We start from the raw sequence: 21,749 nt of genomic DNA, 5'->3' as shown, positions 1-21,749 counted from the left end.
TCTAATCACATTATAAAAATAAAACAAAAATTAAAAACAACCATATAAAACTCCACACAAGAACTTACAACAGCTACTAAAAAAAATAAATCAACTTACTAAACTGAAAACCTTTCAACTAAGCCTAAACATTATCAAAAAATCCCAAAACATTACCTCTTCACTAATTCATAAGTAATAACCAATACTCTGTAAAAATAACTAAAGAAACCCTAATTAACATTAAAAAACCCCAATTCAAACTACTAAAAAATAAAAAAAATCACTACCAAAATAAAAAACTATCTATAAAAATCCACCATATAAATACCCATATCCCCAAAAATCAAACTAATAAAAAACACCAAAACAAGAAATAAATTACAAAATAATAAAAAACTTAAATTAAAAACACAAATAATTATTCTTAGCTCAATAAACCCATAACACTTCAAATCCTAAAAAAGTACCACCTGTAAATAAATACAAAACCAAAAACTAAATTTAATCATAAACAATATTTCTCAAATTATCTATAAAACATATACTACCATCAAACAAACCAAAGAAATAAAACCTCTGCAATATAAACAACAATCCAAATATAAATATAAAAATCCTAACAAATTAACTCCATCACACTAAGCCAAACACCCCACAATAAACACTATATACTAACAATAATAAAAACCACCACAAAATGACTAAAGACCTACCATATACCTCACATTGCAACCCATAACACCATCCTAAACCTTTAAAAAAAGTAAATTAAAAATATAATACCCCTAAAAAATTAAATTAAAGAACAAAACTGATTTCAAAAACAGTCTTATCAACACCTAAACTAAAAACCATAACATTAAATATACCATATCCCCTACCATATACCAACTACAAACAAAATTTAAAAAATATATTAAACTATTAAAAACCACCTTAAAAACATTAAATAAAAATATTTTAAAATTTAAAAATATTAACAAAAAACACCTAATTAACACCCAAAATTTCACCAACAAAACAAACCTACCCAATCTAAACCCCTATATACAATAAACAAAATCAAAATCCCAATAACACATATCAAAAATTTATTTTAAAAAGTTTAAATCAATTCTACCTCAAATACAAACAGACCCATTAGTAAAATTATGATTACTCAAAAACCAAATTACACATTATACCTAATACAAAAAAAAACCTATACCATATATACCCCAAAAAATCTAATTATTAAATGAAAATTATACATAAATATTACTATTTACTGAATATTACTACCATTATCTATCTATAGCTATATATTCTGTATAGTATATAATAGATATTTATAAAATTTTAAATATATTAATTTTAATAATTAACAGTATAAAAATAAAAAATATTTTAAAATAAGTTTATAATACTAAATTATATCCCATTCATCTATTTAACCCAAAAATAAATGTTACACCTTTTAAACTAATTCTAAAAACAAAACAAAAAATACCCCACACAATTTATTTTCAAAAACTGCACTCACTCTTCCACATTCCAACTCCTAAATTATATTATCTACAGCACAAACAACAAAACAAAACTCTCCTTTACTTTTTAACTACATTTTAACTAATTCAATAAAAAAATTTCCTAAATTATAATTTTTTTCCTTTTCTTAAAACTATTTAAACCTACTCTAAACTAAACACCCAAAAAACCACTAACTCACCCAACTAAACCTAAACCACATTTCCAAAACAAAAAATAATAAAAAACTAAATAAACCAAACTACAAACAATAAAAAACTTTCAAAATTTATCATCTCTTTTAAAGCTACAAAAAAAATTATTATTATTTTTATTCATTTTTATACTAATAAATACCTAGTAAACAAACAATTCTTCCACTTTTCTCCAAAATATCTTTTCCTAAACTAATTAAAAAACCCAAAAACTTAAATCTACTTTCTAAAAAATCCTCTTTAAATTTTTTTTTCTCAAATTTATCCTAAACCAAAACAAATACATTTTTTGTATTAGTTTTGTCCACATGTCTAATGTGAGGTTGATGGACAGAAAAGCTGCTGACTTGCTAAAGCAGCTGAGCTCATGCTGTGAGGATTGTCTGCCACCAAAAGGAAATGAAAATTTTTGTTGTCTTGCTTCTGCCACTCCTGACTCACTGTTGTATTTTTAAACTCATTCTAATGTGCACATGGGGGGTTTTGCAACCTCAACCAAGTCCTGGTGTCAGCCCAAGGTAAGTGGCTGGAGCAAGAGCTCCCTCTGAGCAGCAGGAGCTGTTCTTTTGGCTAATGAGAGCACACAAAGGGGCACCCTGGTGAGCTGTTAGTCCCCAGGGAATTAAATCACAAGGATTTAATAGCTCTGAGAAAAAAGGAAGGCTGACTCATGTACCCCTGGATTGGGAAGTCCATGAGCTGCAGAGTGGAGGCTGGAGGTTAAGCTGTACCTAGGGGGATTTTGCCTACAGTTATCACCACCTTGTTGGCCTCCTTGGTCCTGCTCTTGGGGTCTAAGTGGGTTTGACAGTGATTGAACCAACACCCCTGTTCTGTGGTAAGCCCATATGTTCCAGCCCTTCCAGGTGTTTGGTGAACTGAAGGTGAAAGTCTGAGGAAACTGCTTGGATTTATGTGCCAGACTATCCTCCAGTTCATCTGCATTTTGGACAAGACTCACTCACTAACTTGCACTCACCAACCATCTAATTCTGTTACTACCTCATAGGTCCTTCACTCCCATTCTGGGTTCTTTTTAGGAACCTCAATTTTCATATTTTTTAGGAAGGAAATTCATGTCTCACTGATCACTGCAGCCCTTCTCATGCATTTGGTCAGGGAAAGTTGGAAGTTAAAAAGCCTGTTTCCTGGTGACAAGGAGGAAGGGAGGTCATCACTGTCCTTGGCTTGGAAATCATGTCCTGTATCTGTGTGTTCAGATCCCTGTTGATGACACTGTCTAGTTTTGCCCTGTATTAAAAGAGAAATACTTTGCCTGCCCCCCTAACCTTATTCTAGTCCCATGTGGGCAGAGTTTGAATTAATTTGTCACACATGCCAGGAGATCTGAGCATTCACATAATCTCTGCATTGCAACTGAGCAGAGGACAGAGAGCAGATCTCATCAGCACCTGAGTCCCAGTTAACAGAACAGGAGTCACTAGAACACAACCTCCTGCCTCTGGCTCTAAATGTGCAAAGGATGCCAAGACATCCCATTCAGACATGTACATTTGCTAAATTGCATGGAGAGAAAAAAACCCACCAAATTGAAGGGAATTCTTCAAGGTACATTTCCTTGATAACCACAGAGTTAATAGTTCAATGGAAACCATAGATTCACATGGAGCACTTGTATCCTGTAAGAGCAGTGTGTGATCACCTGAAACTCTAGAATTTTGAGGATCTAAGCTATGGCCACGTCCTTCTAGGCCTTTTGGCGGCATCTCCAGGCAGTCATGACATTTAGACTGTCTCATGATTCCAACAGAACAGAACAGACAAATCTCTGGCAGGTGACACACAGCAGCATCCCAGGGGGGCAGGAGCCCTTACCAAGCCACGGCCAGTAGTGCGGTGGTTGTGAAGGATGGCATCCCAAGGTGATTCATCAAAAGTCTTCTTGTCGTAGAGGTTGAGCAGCTGGCTGACACTGCGGTGCAGAGAGGCGGGGGAGTACGTGCGGCTCAACTGGCCCTGGCTCGGCCTCCTGCCCCCGGCTCCCAGATGGAAACTGCGGTTGCTCGTGGGAGAACCTGCCCCTGGGATTTTCGTATCTGCCAGTCCCTGTGAGGTAGACACAAAGTAATAAATAAAAAAATAATAAAGGGCATGGTTTTAAATAATTTAGCTGAACAAAATGAAAGCAGGAGTGGAAGAGAACAGAGAAAACCATGCCTCAAAATCATGCAGTTATAAAGAAGAAAAAAAGCCCAGACCTTTCACTACTGTAGAACAATCATATCATTAAAAACAAACAAACAAAAAATCAACAAAACAAAAAACCCACCAACGCTAAACCAGAATTTTCTCCATTTTTTCTCTTTTCTTCTTCCTAATTTTTTTTAAAGTACCAACAAGCAGAAGTCCAAAGATTTTTGTGGTACTCTAGACTTGCACAGCAAGAGGATGTTTGCAGATCTTTTCATCACCAGGGGAAAAATCATCACCCACCAGGAGAAACATGCAGTGTCAGATGCCTTTGTGCATGCTTGGGTCATCTGACACACCACACGTCTGGCCACTCTGCAAGCTGAGGACTCTACCTCAAAGTGCGTCGTGTATCTTTTGAGAGTGACGCTGCTTGATGAATCAGACGTGTCAGCAATAGTTTCAAACTGAGAGCAAAGAGAGGGAGGGAAAGCATTAGGGCAGGACAAGCTGCAGTGTAGGGGTACCTGACAGAGGGTGTGAATTAGCTGCAGCTCTGTGAGGGAGAGCAGTGCAGCAGGATGTGGGGGAGCAGGGGAACTGGCAAAGACCAGGCACCATTTAATTTTTAAGTGGTCAAGTACTGTGTGTGTAGCCAGCATTGCTTGCCATGACCTCACTAACAATTGTAAAATAAGCAATTTTGCCACTCCATAGTAGCTCTATCCTAACTTCTCAGATCAGTCCTTCAACTGCTGCACTAAAAATCTTTCTTTCTATTAAGCCCATGAGCTGCTGGATAAAGAAAAATAAAGAAAAAAAAAGAAAAGAAAAGAAAGAGCAGGAACATGGAAAGGAATTGTGCAGGCATGCCAACAGCAAAGACATTTTAAAGTCAAGAAGAATAACACAAGATGACAGACTGCAGAGGAAAAGGAATCAAAACCATGAGACCAAAAAAAAAAAGTTTCTTATGCTCTTAGCCTTTGCCAGGAGAAGGGGCACACTGGAAATCCCATTGTTTCCAAGAGCTTCTTGGTTGAGGCACAGATGCAGTGTCTTGGCACCAAGACAAGAAGGAACAGAATGCGTGAAGGATGCAGGAGTCACTATGCTGCTTGATAGTGCTCACAGGAAAAAGAAGCTGAGAAGTGACAAGAAGAATCATTTCATGGCCTGTGCCTGGAAGAAGCATGAAAATGGAAGGCATGGCTGCTCCCATTCTCAATCCCATAACAACTGCCATATTCCTTTTGTTTTGCTTTTTCAAGGGGTAGGACAGTGCTACTACTCTGCTACATGATAGAACATGTTTTTTATATGTTCTTTTTCAGAGTTATAACTTCTCAGGATCAAAAGAGCCTTCCTCTTTATCACTTCCCAGCAGCCCTCCTCCCACCACTCTGATGGCCCCACTGTGGGTCCATTGCAAAAACACACATGCATTTTGTGAAGTTCTCAAGCTTTTTCCCTGATTACTCTCACTCTACTCCAAACCTTCCTGGCATGCAGCTTGTCCTAGAGCAGTCCAGCTGGGTGGTAGATGGATACTGGCAAGAAATAAAGCCTCTCCCTAAGTCTTGTTCTTTGCAGGCATATCTCCTGGATACCTGACAAAGACTGTCAGATTGATCCTGGTTAGCCATCCACAGCAGGCAGCTGGGAACACATGAAAGGTTACCCTGAAAAGCACATTTTATCATCTACTTTCTCACAGCATGCCAAAGACTTCTCAGCTCTACTGCAGATGTCAGCTAACGTGAGGTGACAGCAATGGCTTTGCATTTCCTGTGACTCCAGATCCAAAGTTTGTCTTGGGCATCAGAATCATTTCAGGGCCTGCAGACCAGGTGTCCAAGGGCTCTGTTTGGACTAAGCTCTTGTAACCCTGCTCGGTGTGCCCACATGGAACATATGGGACCAGACAGCCCCTTCCCTACACTAAACAGCCTCCATTTGGTAACCAAGTGTGCAACAAACTGTTGGAAGGAGGAAGAAAAAGTCTGTGTGTGTGTGTGTTTGACAGGGCAGGTATCATGGATATACACTGGTTGCATTTTTCCAAACATACCGGATGGGTTTCACCTGATGAATACACACTCATTGGTGATGTTCTTTTCTGGAGTGGAACTAAAGGAGGCCTGTCTCGTGCATAGGGCTGCTTGTGGACCTTCCTCTGAAGAATCAAGGAGAGAAGAATAGCCAAGAGGATCAAACCTAGAAGTACCATCAGCACTGCAAACCACAACTCGTTGTAGAATTTTGCACGTTTGGACTCTGCTTTGTCCTTCTCTCCAGGTGTTGTCAAGATCAGACCTGTAAAAAGAGGGATTAGGGGAGAAAGGGACAGTTATTTCAAGAAGCATTTAACAATATGCCATCCCTTTCCTCGCTAATAAATTAGGCAGAAATTTAAGTAATTTTGTCGTCATGTGCTTATTTGCACTTATGTTCAAGGTGGCATAATGGTTCAATATGCTAGCGGGCTGCAATAAAAAACTTACTGCCCTCAAGAGACCCTGCTTAAAGCTCTGGCATTGCTGCTTAGGCTGGAAATCACCACTGCATCAGCAGCTCTTCTGAAAGGAGGTGGTGGTGGTGGAATGTGAGGAAAAAAGGGTTCTCCAAGTAACCTTGAAGAGTGGAAATTACTACAGTAATTTCAGAGCAGTACAGATAGAGGACATTCTTTCCAGAACAACTGTGCAGTTACAGGCCTGTGCAGTTAACAAAAGAGAGGAAGGAAGGCTTTAATACATTAATACAAATGCAAGCAACATGAAAAAATTTACTAGTCCTTTCCCCCACCTGCTAGAAAACAAACCAGTTACTTGGATGGCTTTGCTTATACGCAACAAAAGCGTAAGAAATCTCAGTGACAGTATTTCCTGGTTATTTGGAATCCTACATGTACAACCAAACTCTTGGCCAAGGAATTTTCAATACTTTGCTTGCAAGCCTCCTCTGCAAGTTGCCCACAGTGCCATTCAAGTTTTCAATAGACTCTTAGTAAAAGCAGCAATCAAAAGAACAAAGGGACAGAATGTGGAAGGTGACGGATGCAGAGCAACTGGGAACATTTTATAATGCCTTTAAGGCAGCCTTGCCTGAAATTCTGCAGGATAATGGAGTGAAAGCATGAAAAGGGATATAAGGGAAATGCAGAGTAAAGACTAATTGCAAATATAAGGCAGATTTATTTTAAAAGGCTGAAAAAGATGCCACATAAAAAAGAACTTAATTAAACCAGTTAATTGATTCAGTTAGAAATAGCTCAAACGAGGAACTTAGCAGAAAAATGCATAGCATTTTGCAGCAATATACTTAGGTAAAAATAAAAGAAAGAATATTACATATCTGAGGAGAAAATCTGAAGATAATAATGAGAATTGTCCTACCCCTGGAAGTGTTCAAGGCCAGGCAGAATGGGGCTTTAAGAAACCTGGTCTAGTGGAAGTTGTCCTGCATGGCAGGGGGCTGGAAGCTCCAACCCAACCATTTTATGATTCTATGATAGTTGGACTCAGTGATCTTAAAGGTCCTTTGCAACCTAAAGGACTCAATAATGCTGTGATGTAAAGAACAGAAATCCATATATGGCCAAAAAAAGCACATTACCTACATATCTCATAAACAAGGCACTAAGGAAGCTCCTGCAGTGAGATGCCATCCTGCCTGGCATGCACTAATACCAAATTTCAAGCACAAACCCATCAAATGAACAGGTGCTAGGTAATTTCTTCATGTATTTACCAACTCCCTCTCCAGCGTTGTACTTGATGACTGGCGTCATGGCACTCCCTTCATCAGTGATGCAGGTCACTTGAAACAAAAAGGCTGAGCAAAAAAAAAATAGAAAATTCTGTCAGCAGCAGAAATAAAAATTATTTAGGTGCTACTTTTCACCATTATTTACCAGCAAACAGCCAGGTCTGAAAAAACAAGGCAGGAATAGCACATAACCCATCATAATCCACCTGAATCCCATATCATAGCTTCACAATTCTTTACACATTGGTATTGAAATTCTAAACTATGAATCATGGCAGATCATAAGCAATCATCACTATGATGTTGCTACAAATTATGTTCCTCTTTCACTACTAAATTCTTCCTTTTCCAATATTTCTGGCAACTTTCAGTTTTTTCACCACTTTGCCCTAAATCCCTCATACGTCATTCATGGCTAAAACAAACATATTAAGAACATTTGATTTAAAACAAATAAAGCATTAGTACCATTGCAGTAATCAGTAAGACAAAAAATAAATTACAAAATTCTTTGACATATGACATTCCAACGTCATCAAAACAGAAAAACAGAGAACATTTTTCTTGCTGCTTTTTCTTCCCCTATTTTCCCTCTGTTGATAATTTCCTTTTATTTTAAAGACTGAAAATTTCTAAAATGAAACTGTACTTCAAAACATGGCTGGTTCCAAGAGCTACTGACTTGATTTGATTCAAATAAAAATTCAAGCTCCAGTCTTTCCTGAAACTGAAGACTTCTATACATTTCCCTGACTGTAGCCCTGAAGGATGGAATTGCAACACAGCTTCAGGATTTGGGAAAACAACTGTCATTGTGAATCAAAAGTCTCACTCAGTCAGGTGTAATGTTTAAGAGTGTTCCAGATTGCAAGGCAAGATGTATTCTGTTACCATCTGGATGGCAGTTGTCTTTTGTCAAGTGGGCACTTTGCCTTATCTCTGTCTCTGAGTGACCACAATCACTCCTCCCTTGGGAGGGGACATCTGCTGATAACAGGCTATTGAATGTCACTGCACGGCTGATAAGAACTGTAACATCCCATTGGGAGATGCTCCACCCAGAGGGAGGGGCCAAGCATTGCTACCCAGATATAATCTGGAGGTTCTGGAACACCAGCACAGCTTCTCCACTGGATTCCCCAGAGGAATAGCAGCTGCCTCTTCTTCCACTGCACCTTCAGAGGAAGAATACACCCTTTTCTACAGGATCCCTGCTCCAACAGAGCCATACCTGACACTCCAGGAGGGCTGCAGCCACATTTCCAATTGAACTGCTACCAACACCCTGACCCACAGGGTGTCAGGTTTGAGTTCTGACTCTGCCAGTGTTGTTCTAGTGCACTGCATTGTTTATTTTATCCTTTTATTTTTTCTTCCCTATTAAAGAACTGTTATTCTTGCTCCAATATTCTTGCCTGAGAGCCCCTTAATTTAAAATTTATAGCAATTTGGAGGGGTGGGGAGGGTTTACATTCTCCATTTCAGAAGAGGTTCCTGCCTTCCTTAGTAGACTCCTGTCTTTTCCAAACCAAGACAAAGAGAAAGCTCAGCTCTATGGAATTTTTTTAAAAGATTTTTTTAGATACTTTTTGGTGTGGCTGTACGCTCCTTTGGTCTTAGCTTGGGATTGCAATGGAGAATTTTTTTTTAAAGTTCAGCATACAATACTATTAATTTCAGACTCAGCAAACTCTCCTGGAGAGGAAGCTGTGGGAAACTGACTTTTGTCAGATGTCCTTGGCAAGTAGAGCTCGGTGTCGAAGCCGCTGTAGATGCGCTGCCCGCTCTCCGTCAGCGCATACTCCTTCAGGCGCCCGTTCAGCACGAAGGTGCGGCTCCAGTCAATGTGGATGACAGATAAATTGCTGACCACGGAGAATGGAGCCATGTACCGAGGTGCTGCAGAACAAGGAAAAAGAGCTCAATTCTGTGAATTTCTAGCCAATAGGCTAGAAGTGATTTGGTGACTGAGTTATACAGTGAAGAGAAAGAGATTCTCCAGATTACAAGCTCTCTGCCACATGCACTCCCCCTCTCTCTCATATCCATGTGTATGATTAGGGAAGATACAAGGAGAAAAGAAAAAGCTGCTGTAGCATGCCAGCCTCTGCACTGAGAAAGCAGAGATATATCCCGAAATCAAATATTGGACTCCCTCCCTTTGCCTTTGTGTATGTGGTACTGACACTAAAACTCTATAAATTAAGTTCCAGCTTAAGGCAGAGGACAGGGAGACAGAGGAGGTTGTGAAAGCCTGACTGCAGCAGGCTGGGCTGTAGGAGCTGCTGTGAAGAGGGCTGTTTTGTAAGCCCCAAGAAATTGCTGAGATCATTTTAAACAAGTCTGCATACATGAAAACATGGGGTTTCAGAAAAATGAGAACATATGGCAGGCAAACAGAAAAGAAACCCAGAACTCACTACAGGGAGGAAGAGTTCATCAGTTGGGCTCAACAGCTTGCTGACAAAAAACTTCATTTAAGTTAGAGGTGGTCCTTTCTTGTGGTGCTGCCATTAAGCCATCTGCCCCGTATTTGGTATTTGCTGTTTTGCTCACAAGAAAGCTGCTTGTCCAGCTGCACTTTGCTGCTAATTGCCCACTGTCACTAAAGCAAGCCTTCGAGGCAAGAGGAAGCAGTCAGAGAGACTCAAGGAAGGAGGCAGTCAGAGGGACTCTGCAAACCTGGTGTGAAGAGGTCAGCAAGGCAAGAAAAGCAAGACTGAAAGAAGAGGACTTTGGACCTAGCGGGTGGGGGATTAAAAATTGCTTTCAAATCCTTTTGTTCTATGTGTCTCACCAGTTCCTTATGAATTTTCTCCATTTAAAAGTTCATAATAATTTTTCAGCCTTTTAACTTGCAATTTAATAAAATACAGCTTTGGACATAAGGGATCTTTCTTTTGTTTGTTTGTTTTTTGGCTGGCTGGTTGTCTTTTTGTGTTTTTTTTTTCCTTTGTTTTTGGTGTGGGGTTTTTTTCAGTGGTAACATTAAAAAAATCTGGGCCTGTTCCACCTAAAACTTTCAGCTAAGGATGTATCAGATTACAGATTTTGAGTAAGTACTTGGCAGAACTATCAAATGATGCAAAAGGGATTTCTAGAAAGGTGATTCTGAAATCCTGACATGAGATAAAAAGTGAACATTGTCTTTGCCCTGACCTGACAGACTGAGATGAAATGCCCATCTCATCTGTTATGGAATGACTCTGGCTATAGCACTATAGATCTTTTTAATAAAAGCTGATGTTAGACTACTACAAATTCAGTTTTGATGGCAAAATCTATTCTGCCTGTAGGCACAGGTCCTGCATGTTTAATTTCCATGCATACCACCACATGGCCTTAAAGCACTGCCTGCAGTGGTTGGACAGCAACAAATTCTTCAGTGTTCACAAGCATACAGTCATTCAGATGGTATCCAAGAAAAACTTTTATGAATCCTAGCTAAAGTGTGGCATGAATTAGGACAAGAAGATTGTTCCTGAAAACAATCACCAAGTCTCTTTCAAGATCTCCACTTTTCCAAGGGATTATTTATAGCATTATTTTTATTACTACACATCAGCCTTCTGGTAATACTTAAAACATTTTATGTTCTGCAGCTTTGCTGCCCATTTTCAGTAAAATAAAAGGTTTCCAGGCTCCCACGACAGAGGATGTGACATCAGATGATGAGCAAAGAAATATTTTTGAAGGAATGAGCAGTTAAGCCCCAGAGCAGAATTTCAATGAATGTTCAGCAGAGACACAGTGACCAGGGATGGGGAAGAAGAGGTTTCAGGGGATGAGGTGAGGAAGTAATTTGGCTCTCAGAAACAGGCATGAGTGGTCAGTGGTGCATTTCTCATACTCACGCTCCTTTTCCGTAGTGAATCCGATCCATTCAGAGGCGCTACTGCCAACGGAGTTGTAGGACACAACTCGCAGGTTGTAGGTTGTGTAAGGCTCCAGGTTGGACACATTGGCACTCTGTCCTTTCCCTGTGTACTTCACCTCAGTTGGGCCAGGACTGCAAGCCTTCACTGCTGGCTGTAGGTTCAGAGGACACGCCATGTACACGTGGAGCTCATAGCTGAGAACAGAGTTGAGATTGTGATGAAGGAAGGGCCCTAAATACAAGGGCCCTAAAACATAAAAGCCAATCCCACATTTTGTCCTAACTGCTGTCGGTCTGGCTACTGGAGAAGAAAATAGATCTGATCTCAGTTTTTCTCTTGGAGATTTTGGTCCTAACTCTCAGATAACTGGGCAATTGTGGTGCCCTCTTCTGCAAGTCAGGATTTTTGCCTAAGAAACTCCAGATTGCAGCTGTCTCATCACTGCCAGCTGAACTCACAACTATTTCATTGCACAACCACAGCTGTCTGACAATCACCTCCACTCACAACACCTCATCCTTTTCACCTTTATCCTCCCCAGTATCCTGCTCAGGAGAAAAGCAATCACTGTATGTAAAAACTTCCCAGAAAGTGTTCAGGCTCCAGGCAATGTCACCACCACCATGACAAGGAAGGAGTGTGACTGCCACACCTGTTCAGTGCCCTCAGCCATGGCATTCCAGCTCACACTGTTCTGGCACTATCTCCAGCCCAGGTGGCGTGCAGTTCAGCTGGGGGGCAGCTCCTACCTGGTGACAATGCCGTTGGGTGACTGCGGGGCGCTCCACTGGAAAGAGGCGTTCCTGGAGGTCACGGTGCGGATCTGCGGCGGAGGCTGCTCCGAGGGCGGAGCCGGCTGCGTGGTGAACTCAGCCATGGGCCCTTTGCTGCAGCAGTTGAAACAGGTGCAGGCCTCCACACCAATGGAGTACGTGGTGAAAGGCTTTAGCCCGTGTATTGTCTGCTGGGTGGCAGTCCCTTCTGACAGCTGTGAAAATGAAGAGGGAACTTGTCACAGCTTCAAGCAGCACAAGTACTAAATAAGAGTTATGGAGGTGAATTAACCCCTGAAGAAGACGGGCAGAAGATTCTGCATGTTCTTTAAGTGTGACACTAATGCAGCTGTTGTGTAATGGGAACTCTGTGTTTTTCTCTCATTATGAAGTTAAAGGACGCTCTTCAAAGGAAAAGACCATGCCATCAGTGGCCTCAGGACATCTTTAGTTGAGCTGTGACCACTGTATGTCAACAGCAAATGTCATTCTCAGCAACAGAGAAGCTGAAAGCCATTAAAGGAAGACTCTGGGATAAGTGGTACTGAAGCAGAAAATAAATTAATGTGGAAAATAGTTCCATGATAAATGTGCTAGCAAATAATCATGCATATCTCACAAGCTTCCTCAATGTGGATGCAAGAAACAGTGCTGGGCAGCATGACACCAATGTGTCTGGTGGGTCAGGTGACTCCCAGACAGGAGAATGTGCTCTCTGGTAGGAGCATCTGAGTCAAGAGCCAACACGATGCTCTTCTGCATTCAAACAGACATTGTGCTGGGTGAGCCTGTTAGGAAACTTTCCTAAGCTCAGCAACAGAGACCTGGCAGTTCTGGCAAAGGAATCAGTGCCCTGCTCTGAAACTGCTCACAGGAACTGCCTTTCTGGAACAGGAACTTCACCTTTCTGCTGTAGTCATTTGTTGGTATAGCTTTTTTGAAGCCAAAGAAATAAAAATATGCAGAAAACACCAACAAGGGGCAACATCTGCTCTCATTTGGCAGCATGTGATTCAGCAGAGTTCAGCAAAAAATAATAAGAAGAGAGTCAAGCAAGCAAAGGGAAGCACTTGGTACTCCTTGATGCCAGAGGCAGAGGCAGAGCCAAGCAAGCAGCATGGCAGGTGTGAGGGAATGGAAAAGGAAGGCCATGCAGGCACCAATGGGACGAGCTGGCTGAATCAGACACAGCCACAGCCAAGTGCACTGGAAGGAATAAATGGGTAATGTGCAATCAGTAGACAGCTTAAGCTCACGGACAGGACAGTGCAGTGCAGAGCAGCTAACCATGGGAGGCCAGGAGAGGAAGGCAGTCTGTGACCAACAGCAGCAGCTTGTAATGACAAAATTGTTAAAGCCAGTAAACACAAGTGAAGTACAGAAAAAGTGCTGACAATACTCACCACCACATCAGTCCCTCTGGTACCATTAGAAAACAGCCTGTAGATACTGACCACCCCGTTAGGCTTCAGAGGGGGGCTGATGCTCACCACAGCCACAGTGGACGCCACGGTGCTGAAGAGGGGAGCTCCCAGGCCCTCGGGAGGGGCCGGGCCTGTCCGGCAGTGGGACCAGCTGCTGGGCGTCCGGCCCACCGAGTTCACTGACCACACCTTGCAACACAACAAAGAAACTGTCAGCAAAGAGCTCGGGCCTACAGAACACCTGCTGTTAGCCAGAGGGGCTACTGCAGCTCCACTGACACTGGGTGAAACATGGCACAATGGCACTCCTGGAAAATGCCCCTTGACGGCCAGTCAGCACCTGTGCTGACGCAGTAATTTCTTAACAGAAGGGTGGAATATTTCCCACTGCCACACTTAGGGAAAAGAAGCAAAAGTCATGTGTCAGGCAGTGTGTGCTCCTGTGTCTTCTTCATACCTGATCCCCACACTCTGAATTCCGACCCCTGTCTGTGTCACACCATGCCAAGAGGACTCGGAGGAGCTGCAATCAACAAGAACAGTGTTTTCAAAGACATCTGAACAAAGATACTCATATCTGGTCCTGACAATTTCTCCCTTCTGCACATTTTCTTCATGTATGCAGGTAGCCCTGATGAAGCCTGGCCTTGGGTGACACTTAAAAGTTGCATTCACCTTGACTGAATCACACAAGCCAAGCTCAAGTTACTCATTAGAACCAGTGAGCTTTACAGGAACATGCCTCTCCTAAAAATATTAATGTATCAGTTATTTGGCAATATTTTCAGTAACTTGTAATATAAATAAAGCCCACTGAAGTGTGTAGTTAATTCGGCATCTCTCATTTATTTTCACAACAACATTTGCTTTATTGCATGAGCACAAAGGCAATGACTTCAGTTCCAAAATTTCAAAAATTAGCAGCTTGAATTAGGCCTGATTAAAACCCACATGTCTCTATGAACTATGCCTACTGATTTTGTCAGCTACCCAAAACCAGAGTGATCTTCAGACTACATAAAACTCAGCACTTATTAAACACACTCTCCAACAAATCTGCATGAAAATTAAATTTTGCTTTCATCAAGGACTGAATAAACATATGGAAGGATGTATAATCTTATTTATCAAAAAGCATTTGTATAATTAAACACGAATATCATAAAAGGTTGCCTTAGGTCATCATTTGCATGAGTAAGTAATTTGTAGAATGTCAGGAACAATAGACAGAATAGATGGATGCATGAGCATATAGGGTTAAATTAGACTCAATATTAGCCAACCACATAGTGATCAATCAGAATGATAGATCTAAATGGCAATACAAGAGGACTGTCTGAGTGATTTTTAGTGTAAGTATTCCTTAGTAAGCTTTCATGTTGAACAGCTCTAAGTACAGTAAAACACATTCTTATGTGATCTACTTTGGGCACTGGTCCTGGGGAAGGGAATGGTGGGACTATGGGTCTTGAAATAAAACAGGAGTTTAAGAAGTAAGAGGTGTTCAAAATTGACTCTGAATCCTTCCAGATTGCAATAATAACTTCCAAGAACACAGGACACTTTACAAGGAGCCTGGGGAAGGAGAAGGAATAAAAACAACTCAAGTGGCTTTGAAGGTTGTGGTCTGCTGATCACAAACCCAAAGATCCTGCCTGATTCCATCAGTAACGTACAGAATCATCCTAAGTAGAGATGATGCCCTGCAAAAAATGCTCAGCCAAAGCACTTTCATTTCAGTGGAATCAGTAATACATCTCTGTTGTGAACTATTCATAAAGTCAAACTGTTCACTTTACTGCAGTAGGTCAAACCCTGTATCTCAGTTCAGTTCCAGCTGCTACAAAGATTTACCCACAGTCATTCATTTCAAGGGTCATATTTCTTTGTGGAAAGAATAAAACTCACATGGAAAGAGCAGCTCTGAGTGTGGCACTGGCTCAGTGCTTACCTGGGCTCAGTGCTCCAGTTTCATCCAGGCCGTGGCCTTGATGAGCACGGAGCGTAACAGCGTCGGGCCTGACCTGCTGAGCAAGCTGCCACAACTAGAGTGCAGGTGATGAGCTAGGAACAGAGCCTTCCTGTGTAGCACAGGAATTCAGCTTCAGAAGGGAATTGCCAAGGAATTTTGGAGGAGAGAGGGATGCAACTCATTTGGGAAGCAAACACTTCACCGAGGGTTGGATGGAGACTCCTCCCTTCATGAATCCCTCATCTACTGTAGGTCCCTCCCACACCTTCTTTTTCAGAAAGAAGCTTTAATTCACAGAATCACAGAATAAGCTGAGCTGGAAGGCATCCACATCAAGAATCATGGAGTCCAACTCCTGGCCCTGCCCAGGACCATTCCCAAGAGTCACACTGTGTACCCAAGAGTGTTGTTCAAATGCTTCTTGAACTCTTTCAGGCTTGGTGCCATGATCACTTCCCCAAGGAGCCTCTTCCTATTACTAGGAAAGGGCCAGGAGCCAGAAATGGCCATGGTCACTGAACAGAGTGAGGATTTCTTCCCCATCTTAAGCAGTGTGTGGTCCTCTTGTGCCGCAGAACTAGGAGATTTATAGCAGAGAGGGGTCCCCCTGACCCTGGGACACTCTGTTCCCCATTATCTTGTTTGGTCTTGTATTTTGTGCAGGACTGATGTGCATTTTGGAGGAAGTAAAAGAAAAAACAGAAGGCTTGGAATTCCTGAATGTTTCTACTGTCAGAACAGTCACCTCTGGGAAAGAGAGAAAAGTAGGATAATGACAGTGGGGATGCCATCTCTTGTCCCAGTGCTGACTTCTGCTTCCACAGCTGCATTCATTACTGGATGCCAGCAGCTTTGAATTGCTTAAATAGAGACAAAGACACATCCTTCCCTGAAAACTGTGCACAGAATAATGGAAACATGATGTGCATACGAGTCTCTGATTCCCTTGAGCCTGGGAAAGGGCTGAAACCAGAAAAGCAACTGCAATGTTGTTGGAAAAGCACTGCTGCTTCCCCTCCTTACCCCTGCAGTGGCCTGTATCAGACACCACAGTTATGGGTTGGGAGCCCAGCTGAGGAAGGAATGTCCTGCTTGGGTGAGCAGGGGGTGACAGTGACATGCAGATACTCCTTACCTGGCTTCTGATGCATTTTCATCTCCTTTTTAGCTGAGAACAATGTGACAAGGCCTCTTTTACTTGAGCACCCCTCCAAGCACCCTTCCTGAGCTGATGGTGCTATCCTCACACACAGCAGTTTATTGTCACCCCATTGCCAGGTCTGGGGTCATTAGTGTGGCCTGGGGCTTTAATAATAATCTTGTAAGAACAATCCCAACCCAGTGCAGCCTGGAAGAGACTGAGGGGACGCCTAACTGTGGCCTGCAGCTTCCTTGTGAGGGGCAGCAAAAGGGCAGGCACCAATCTCTGCCTTCTGGTGACCAGTGATGTTACCCAAGGGAACAAAGTGGTGTCAGGGGAGCTTTAGGTTGGATATCAGGAAAGGTTCTTCACCCAGAGGGTGGCTGGGCTCTGGAATAGGCTGTCCAGGAAAGTGGTCACAACGCCAAGCCAGACAGAGTTCAGGGAGCCTTTGGACAATGTTCAGGCACATGGAGTGACTCTTGGGGTGACCTGTGCAGGGCCAGGAGTTGGACTCAATGATGCTTGTGGGTTCCCTTCCACAGGAGATTCTGTGAATCTATGCTCATCCTCTTCCATACTGCAGCTAAGTGGTTACAAGACTCCTTCAAGAGTCAGGTAATTGAGGTTCAATCACATGCTCCACCAGAGGCAGTCAGGCCTGCTGCCCAGGTGGATGACCCCTCTGTTCTTGGGATGCTTTGCTCGACTCTCCGATAAAAAAGGCCAAGGTCATGGCCATGTTTGTGTGGGCCTGACAGACAGACAGGGTCTGAGCATGCCTTCTAGACAGACACCAGCTACTCAGCCCTGCCAAGACATGTGTCCAGCAGAAACCCCCTTGGTGCCTGAGAGTCTGTAACGCCAGCTTCTGAGACAGCTGTGACAGCTAGACAGGACTTCTGAGGATCTGAATTCCAGATTTACATTGACCTAAGCTCGAGTCCTTTAACTCCCTTTGCTTCTGCTCAACCATCTGTAAAAGGATGGATGGTTATAAAAATATTTCCCTGTGAGAATCGCTGTCCAAGTAAAACCTGGTCAGTGTTTGGACACCTGGGGCAGTAAATCCACAGAACTGACTGCAGATGGAAAAGCTGGTGTTTAGCCACTTCTTTGCAGGAAAAAAATGGGGCAGCATGGCAACAGAAACCACAATGAGCAGTGTCTTTAAAATCAGAGGTAATGGCTACTCAAGAAGTCACCACTAAACAGTCATGGATGGAAGATGTTGCCTGGCTAGTCTGGTTAACCTGAAATTTCATATTTAGGCTTTAGTAAAAAGCTTTTTGGGGTCACAAATAATCTTTATAAATTGTGGTATAATCAGCATCACAAATATTTAATCACATTCATACAGAAATATAAAGAGCCTAACAGGCAGCAGTATTACCTTCTCACAATTATGAAAGACCACATGGGAACATGGAGCAAACAAGAAGCAATCACATCTTAGGGATGTATTAAGTGGCAAAACACAAAGAGCAGAGAGCCAAGAAAAGTTTCTTATATCTTGACTTTTTGAATATTCTGCCTCAAAAATTAAGTCTGACATCATGGTGCATGGCTCAGCACCCTGCCAAAATATGTGTTGCTGTTAAAGGCTGCACTGTCCCTAAAATCCAGGAGAGGGCTCTGAAATCAGCTACCAAAGGTTACTAATTAATGTTTTATCAATCTGCTGGCCCCTGGCTCAGACTGCACTTTGAAGTGGAGCCAGAGAGAGAAGAGATGGGAGAAAACTCTCTAGAGAGCATAAATTCAGAGAACTGAAGAATTCCAGGTAGCCAAGCTTGGGTTTTTCTGGTCATAAATAGAGCCTTCACAGATCCCTGTTCCTGGAAGAAACCTGTGATCAGTTGCTCCAAATGATCACAGTACAACCTGAAGGTTCATTGGCGTAGCAAGAAGGGGAAAAACTTATGAGAAGCAGGACAGGACGTTCTGAGAAGAGTAATGTTACCACAGTGAGCCTGTTCAGGCCTAGTAGAGCTAACAGCTTCTGCAATATGGGCAGAAACAAGGGCACTAAAATCATTTGAGCATAGATACAGAATAATGATGTTATTACTGATGCTGACAGTGGAAGAAGCCCATGAGATGACTTCCATCCCTGAACCACACAGATTCATCTGCTATGACACTCTTGAAGCCCCTTATCTGTATCAAGGAAACTTTGTTTTGAACTAAACTCCTGCAAAGGAGACCCTCAGGCAGTGAACAGCCTGTGGAGAAGGTGAAACTGTCCCTTGCTGCAGAGATCTCAGCAGGCAGAACGGTGCTGAGGGCAGCTCGCCCCAATGAAGGCAGCAGTCCTGAGCTGCTCCTGACTTCCCAGGCCAGCAAGAGCTGGGATACCGTGCATAGCACAGAGGCCAGATGCTTCCCATCCTTCCTGCTTACAAGGGAGCAAGCCAAAGAGCTGAATACCAACCAGCAGTGGCTTCTAGCTCCCTGCATGTCCAACAGGCACTGTGCCTTGTGCCATTTTGCACTGTGCTTAGTCTATGGTCCATCACAGGTGTGTCTGTGATGGGACAGGATCTCAGCTCAGAATGTATCAGCAGCTTGCACCAAGTTCCTTCAGACACTCAGAAAACAGCCTTTTGCCTTAGAAAAAGTCTCATTAGTAAGTCATCACCTCTCCCTGGCTTTGAGCACTGCTCAGAGCTGTAGGGAGGTACGGAGGGCTGTAGTTTCTGGGAACCACAAGGTCAGACCAAGCCAGCCCTTTTACACGTGCATGTAACTCTACTTCTGTGTGTAAGAGTCAGGTACAACTTGGATCTCTGCTCTTATGGTAAGCAAAGACTCTACACACCTGTGACTGCTCGTCTTTCCAAAAAGAACTCAATGCTGGCACTGCTTGCCATGAGAGACAAATGGTAGCGGAGCTGTTTGTACTGCTCCTCTCTTTCTAAAGCTGTTTCATGGAGACCTCAAAGACCCAGCACCACTTTGAGACTTTGCTTTCAATTTCTTGACTTAGATTTGTTCAATTTCTAGCCTTACATTTACATAAATGCACAGTTTTTACAGTGTAATTATTTTCCAATATAGTAAGATACTATAGGGTCGTATAAGATCTGACATCAGCAAAGTCAGAAACATATCCCTCAATTTTTGGTTATGTTCCAACAGCAACTTTCAAGACAATTGAAGAGACCACAGTCTTGGCTGGTTGAAATCAAAGAAAACCAAAGAACCTCCCTCTCACCATCAATTGCAGCATCCTTAACAAGTCTTAGTGAACTGATTGTCGCACTGGCTGGCCAATTTGGAGTTACTTATGTGATGTCAGCAGAGCTCAGAGCACAAAGCTTATCTACCAAAATCTAGCATTCAGCATTAGGATAATGTATTCACATCTGGGCACTTCAGTATCAGGCAGGTATTAGCAAAGCAGAAAGTTTAAAAGTGGGTGCAGTTTATGGTGGACAGAGCAAAGGCAAGGTAAAATAAAGTATCACATTCATTCATGAGCAGGGGAACAAGAAGGTAGTAATCACGTGTATGCTTCCTGATTGCCCCTTCTCAGATTGCCCCATACTTTTCCCTCTTCAACATTGTTACTCTCCTTATGGAGGTCATAAACATATAATGGGATAGATTTCAGATCCCCATTTCTAGCACTGTGTTAATTAGAGCCTCTTAACATTGCTATTCATCTCCACTGCTCAAATGCTAATAACAGAACTACTAAACCCATTCTGGAAAAGGGAAAGACAATAGGCAAAAACTTTGGGACTTAAACAAAATTACCAAATTTTAAAGAAAGCTCATTCCATATAACATAGTATAATGCCAGTAATTAATGAGAGATGTAAAAAGGTTTAACTCTAAAAGATAGAAAATTAAATAATTTGTTTCCTATGGGTATATAATGAGATAGTTACCAAGTTCCCATGAGAGAGATAAGCAGATATTAAAAGGTCTTTCCAATACCTGTAATGGCTAAGGGCAACAGCTAATTCAATAGATTCGATCAAAATCACCACTTCTTTCTTTGCTTCTGATTTATTACTTTGGCTGCAGTTAGTCATCACTCATTTTAGTTTGCTTTTCAGCAGTCATAAATTATGCCTCATAAATAAAAAGATACAATCAAGGAAATCATATCAAGGAAATATCTACAGCCCTGGAGTATATTTTCCCCTGGTACTCACACTAATGTCTTTTTAAAGGATAGCCTGCCATGGTTTTGAATATGTCGGAACCAAAATTTACTGAGAAGGGTCCTGCATGAGTGGCACAGTAAGAGACTCATTAGTAAACCTGGATGCCAACAAATCCAGTCTAATATCCATATTTAATTTAAGGAAAAAAAAAATCAAGGTTTTATTGCATCAACACACTTGAATTTAAGATTATGTTGACAAGAGAAACAAGCTGCCTGAGGTGGGGCTTATTGAACAAAATTACATGGTTTCAAATGGCCCTTTTCTACTAGGGGAAAGGAAGTGTCTCATTCTGCAAGAGGATATCTAGAGTAGGTATCATCATAGCATCAGTGAAACAACAATTATGTCTGCTTTACTCTTCAGAAGCTGAGGTCAGGCGTGGTAGTCTAATGCAGATGTAGTACGAGAAATTCTCTTTAACTGGAAACAGAAACCTTGTAAGAAAAAACAGTCTCACAAACAAAATAACAAGAAGGGAATGGAAGAAAGAACTACTTTTTTAATGTCACTGTCTTGCAGTGCATCTTTCTGTTAGAGAGATGGGAAGAAATGGGGCATTTAAAGATGAAGAGGAATCAGTTATGAGGGATATTACAAATGGGTAACTATCCATCAGTGGTCAACCAGAAAACCAGTTTTACCTGATTTTAAACTGCAGAAGTCACTGACCTGTTTGTCAGTAACTAATCAACACAAGCTGGAGCTCAGCCAACAATGTGACAGACAGGCTGGTAAACCAAATGTCCTTCCTAGCA

General features: G+C 41.9%; 1 protein-coding gene across 8 annotated transcripts in view; it reads right to left on the bottom strand.

Moving 5' to 3' along the window:
- Window positions 1-21,749, bottom strand: part of USH2A (usherin) — a 382,808-nt gene that overhangs the window by 3,844 nt on the left and 357,215 nt on the right. For 3 of the 8 annotated variants that reach the window (XM_074537084.1, XM_074537083.1, XM_074537088.1), the window contains 9 exons: window positions 14,158-14,223; window positions 13,680-13,889; window positions 12,253-12,491; window positions 11,480-11,697; window positions 9,348-9,524; window positions 7,608-7,691; window positions 5,926-6,170; window positions 4,250-4,321; window positions 3,540-3,770 (listed from right to left, as the gene is read on the bottom strand). In XM_074537084.1, the coding sequence (XP_074393185.1) occupies window positions 3,540-3,770; window positions 4,250-4,321; window positions 5,926-6,170; window positions 7,608-7,691; window positions 9,348-9,524; window positions 11,480-11,697; window positions 12,253-12,491; window positions 13,680-13,889; window positions 14,158-14,223 (1,542 nt within the window). Of the gene's footprint in view, window positions 1-3,539; window positions 3,771-4,249; window positions 4,322-5,925; window positions 6,171-7,607; window positions 7,692-9,347; window positions 9,525-10,051; window positions 10,308-11,479; window positions 11,698-12,252; window positions 12,492-13,679; window positions 13,890-14,157; window positions 14,224-21,749 lie in introns of those variants that run through there. The other 5 variants (XM_074537085.1, XM_026791121.2, XM_014264377.3 and 2 more) reach the window with 5 other exon arrangements.

This window comes from Zonotrichia albicollis, chromosome 3 (genome assembly GCF_047830755.1).
Source record: "Zonotrichia albicollis isolate bZonAlb1 chromosome 3, bZonAlb1.hap1, whole genome shotgun sequence".
Taxonomy (NCBI): domain Eukaryota; kingdom Metazoa; phylum Chordata; class Aves; order Passeriformes; family Passerellidae; genus Zonotrichia; species Zonotrichia albicollis.
The sequence above is the reverse complement of the archived record's forward strand: the minus strand, read 5'-3'. Positions and strand labels throughout refer to the sequence as shown.